The 3,591-nt window shown below is 44.9% G+C and overlaps 1 protein-coding gene across 2 annotated transcripts; it reads left to right on the top strand.

Moving 5' to 3' along the window:
- Nucleotides 1–125: 125 nt before the first annotated feature.
- LOC108229343 (glutaminase kidney isoform, mitochondrial-like) lies at nt 126–2,776 on the top strand. Of its 2 annotated transcripts, XM_037973868.1 has the most exons (4): nt 126–398; nt 874–937; nt 1,135–1,283; nt 1,329–2,776. In XM_037973868.1, exons 1-3 carry the CDS (start codon nt 338–340, stop codon nt 1,280–1,282), a joined length of 273 nt encoding a protein of 90 aa, XP_037829796.1. In that variant the 5' UTR covers nt 126–337; the 3' UTR covers nt 1,283; nt 1,329–2,776. The 2 variants fall into 2 exon arrangements, with proteins under 2 accessions (XP_037829796.1, XP_017260497.1); XM_017405008.3 differs by having other exon boundaries at nt 129–398; nt 1,135–2,774.
- The last annotated feature ends 815 nt before the right edge of the window (nt 2,777–3,591 follow it).

A 3,591-nucleotide genomic window follows, 5' to 3' on the forward strand; every position in this document is an offset into this window, starting at 1 on the left:
ACTGAACAGAAACCAGATTTCACTCTGATTTACTGCACAGAAACCAGATTTCACTCTGATTTACTGCACAGAAACCAGATTTCACTCTGATTTATGTCTCTGATCCCCTCAAACATTAGAAATCCTCTGATTTCTCTGACTTCCTCTGAAGGAACCTCAGTTGGTAAACTGAATGTGAAGATGGTAAACCTGGATTATCTGTGTTTGATGAGTCAGGATTCTTCTTCGTTGGTGTTAAACTCTTCTTCTCGTGTCTCAGGTGAAGTCTGTGATCAACCTGCTGTTTGCTGCGTACACCGGAGACGTCTCAGCCCTGAGGAGGTTCGCCCTGTCCTCCATGGACATGGAGCAGAGGGACTACGACTCCAGGACGGCGCTGCACGTTGCTGCTGCTGAAGGTGAAGGGAGGAGGAGGAGGGAGAGGAGGAGGAGGAGGAAGGATGAGGGGGAGGAGGACGAGGGAGGAAGGAGGAAGGAGGAGCAGAATAAGGAGGAGGTGGGAGGAGGAGAACGAAGGAGGGGGAGGATGGAGGGGGAGGAGGATGGAGGGAGGATGGGGGATGAGGAGGGATGAGGAGAAAGAAGTAGTAGGAAGAAGGAGCAGAATGAGGGGGAGGAGGAGGAAGGAAGGAAAAGGAGGAGGAGGAAGGAGGAAGGAAGGAAGGAGGAGGAGGAAGGATGGAGAAGGACGAAGGAAGGAGGAGGAGAAGGGAGGAAGGATGGAGGAGAAGGGAGGAAGGATGGAGGAGGAGAAGGGAGGAAGGATGGAGGAGGAAGGAGGAGGAGGAGGAGAAGGGAGGAAGGATGGAGGAGGAAGGAGGAGGAAAAGTTGTGTGTTTGCTTGTCGTGATGCTCGTGTTCTTTGTCTTCCAGGACACGCTGAGGTGGTCCGATTCCTGCTGGAGGCGTGTAAAGTCAACCCCGTCCCTAAAGACAGGTCCGTCCAACTCAGAACCTGCCGTTGGTTCCGTCTGGGTTCTGGTTCTGCTGTTTGACATTCATTCTTCCTGTTTAACTGCTGCCTGTTATTTGTTGTTTTATCGAACATCTCTGTTCATGAAGAGGCGTGCGAAGGAACAGGTGACATGTGTCCAACACTCGGTGTCTCTGTGTCTCCGTGTCCCTGTCCTGCAGGTGGGGGAACACCCCGATGGACGAGGCAGTGCACTTCGGACACCACGACGTGGTCACCATCCTCCGGGATTACCACAACAAGTACAGCCCCCAGGACAGCGCCGCCAAGAAGGAGGACGCCGAGAAGAACCTGGACGGGATGCTGTGAGGAGGAGGAGCAGCAGGAGGAGCAGGAGGAGGAGCAGGAAAAGAAGGAGGAGGAGCAGCAGGAGGAGCAGGAGGCAGTCAGAAAACCTGCTCATTAATTCAACTTTAACGTTCTGATCCAAACTAACTGAACCTCCACCCCCAGGTTAAACCACCATGTTGTTACCGGGCGCTCTGTTTCAGGTCGTTTTATTCTGAAAAGCTGAAACAGGAAGCAGCAGGAGCTGTGGACGGTTTGGTTTCCTCGTTTCAAACATTCCTCAGTTCAGCTTCACGCAGTGGTTCGTGTGTGTGTGTGTGTGTGTGATATTTATTCATGTATATAAGATAAAGTGGTGTATTTGTTTCCACCGGGGGGATCAGTCTAATTCCTGGTGTAAATCCGTACCGGTGTTAAAGTTTAAAGTCGTCAGTGTTTAACTTTAAAACCAAAACATTTAGTTGTTGTTTTTACTTTTTATTCCCTGTAACACCAGACTGAATTTCTTCTCTCCGGTTGTTTTCTTCATTATTTATTTGAAAGACAGAGATGAAAAGCAGCCAAAGTCCTGAAGGTTTGAGCGAATCAGAAGTGACCCGTTTCTGTTTTTAGTTTAGATTAAAACGCAGCAAACAGGAGGAAACTTCTTCTGTTCCTGAACTGAAGGTGACTGAAGAGCTGCTGGGAGCTGTTTCATTGTTGTTAGGAGCTAAAACTCAAACATCTGATCCAGAATCAGCTTTGAATCATCAGTGATGTTTATTTAATAACAATCTTCCTAAAGTCTGTGGACAGATGTCAACATCTGTCTGTAAAACAAGGACAAATCATGAAGAAAGTCTGAAACATGAAGAGGAACATTATTTCTGCTGACTCTGTTATTCCAAACTGAAACCAGAAACCTTTTTATGAAACTTTGTCCTAAAAAAATAAAAAAAACTCCTAAATGTCTTTTGAATGTAAGAGTTAAAGATTTATTTTTCTCTAAATGTTTAAAGGTTTTCAAAACGTTCCTGCAGATGTTAAACATCTGGACTCTTTTCTCTGTTTGCTGCACAAACAGGTTTCCTGTAAAGACTTGTGTTGGTGTGTGTGTGTGTGTTGGGTCGCTCCTCAGGAAGGACGCTGACGGATCTTTACGATGCAGATTGTTTTTAATCTTTCGTGCAGAAGAATCTGTCAAACTCGACCAGCTGTACAGATGTTTTGTTTGTTTGTAAACAGTCCTGTAATCCTGAAAAGAAGCACAAAGCTGCAGCAGGAAGTGATTGTAGGACAAATCGTGTGACGGGTTTCCTGAATGTAACGTGTTTCTTCTTCATGTGTATTTATTCTGCAGCGTCGCAGGCTGACCTGATATTTATTCACTCAGAAAAACTCAATAAACCTTAAAAATAATAAAAACAACTGTCTGGCTGTGATGTTTGGGTTTGAAGATGGGTGTTTTTTATTACGACCTTTGACCTGGTGTTTGTAAGAACGTTTTTAAAGTTCATTTTTTGTTAAACTGGATTAATTTAACCGTTTGATTCTGCTGAAATGTTAAAGTTTAAACAATCAGAGCAAAAGCTAAAAATTAATAAAGTATTCTGAAGATTTCAAAGAGCACAAAGTTGTTTATTCATTTTAATGAGGAAAAAAGGGTCAAAGTTACAAGAACCTGAAGAAGTTGGTCTAAAAATGTTCAGAAGAAACTTTAACCAGGAAAATAAAATGGCAGACAGAACATTTAAATGGTGCGGTTTGCTGCCGGGAGGCTTCAGGATCGAGTCGAGATTTAAATTTGCTCTGAGATGAAGAACTAAAGTCTGGATCCTGAACTGATCCAGAACTTCAGGCCTCAGTTCTGAAGATCTCCTGAGTGACATAACCGGGCCCGTTGGGACCTGAGAGGTGTCTGAATGAGAAGATGAAGGATCTGAAGGGAACCGATCAGTTCTTGGACAGTGGAGTTGTGTTGGTGCACAAAAATCCCTAAAAAAAAGGACAAATGTTAAAAAAAAAGAATTTTAAGTGAATGAATGTGTGGCGCAGCCAGTAAGAAGACTGGCTGCTGATAAGAAGGTTGTGAGTTCAATCCCAGCAAGCCCTCTTATTACATTTAGCTTTAAATAAAGAAAAAAATGAGCTAAAACTGCAGCCTGCAGGACTCAAACCTGCAACCTGCAGAGCTCCAGCCCATTTCTTATCCTGCTGAGCCATCGCTCAACACATCAGGAGAGGTTCTCGTACTTCAGACGTCCTGACGTTTCCAAGAAAACAATGTCTGGAGCTGAAGCAGGCAGCTCGTCAGGAGTTTGGAGCCATCAGTCCTCATCTGCTGGCTCTGA

The sequence above is a fragment of the Kryptolebias marmoratus genome, linkage group LG23 (assembly GCF_001649575.2).
Source record: "Kryptolebias marmoratus isolate JLee-2015 linkage group LG23, ASM164957v2, whole genome shotgun sequence".
Taxonomy (NCBI): Eukaryota; Metazoa; Chordata; class Actinopteri; order Cyprinodontiformes; family Rivulidae; genus Kryptolebias; species Kryptolebias marmoratus.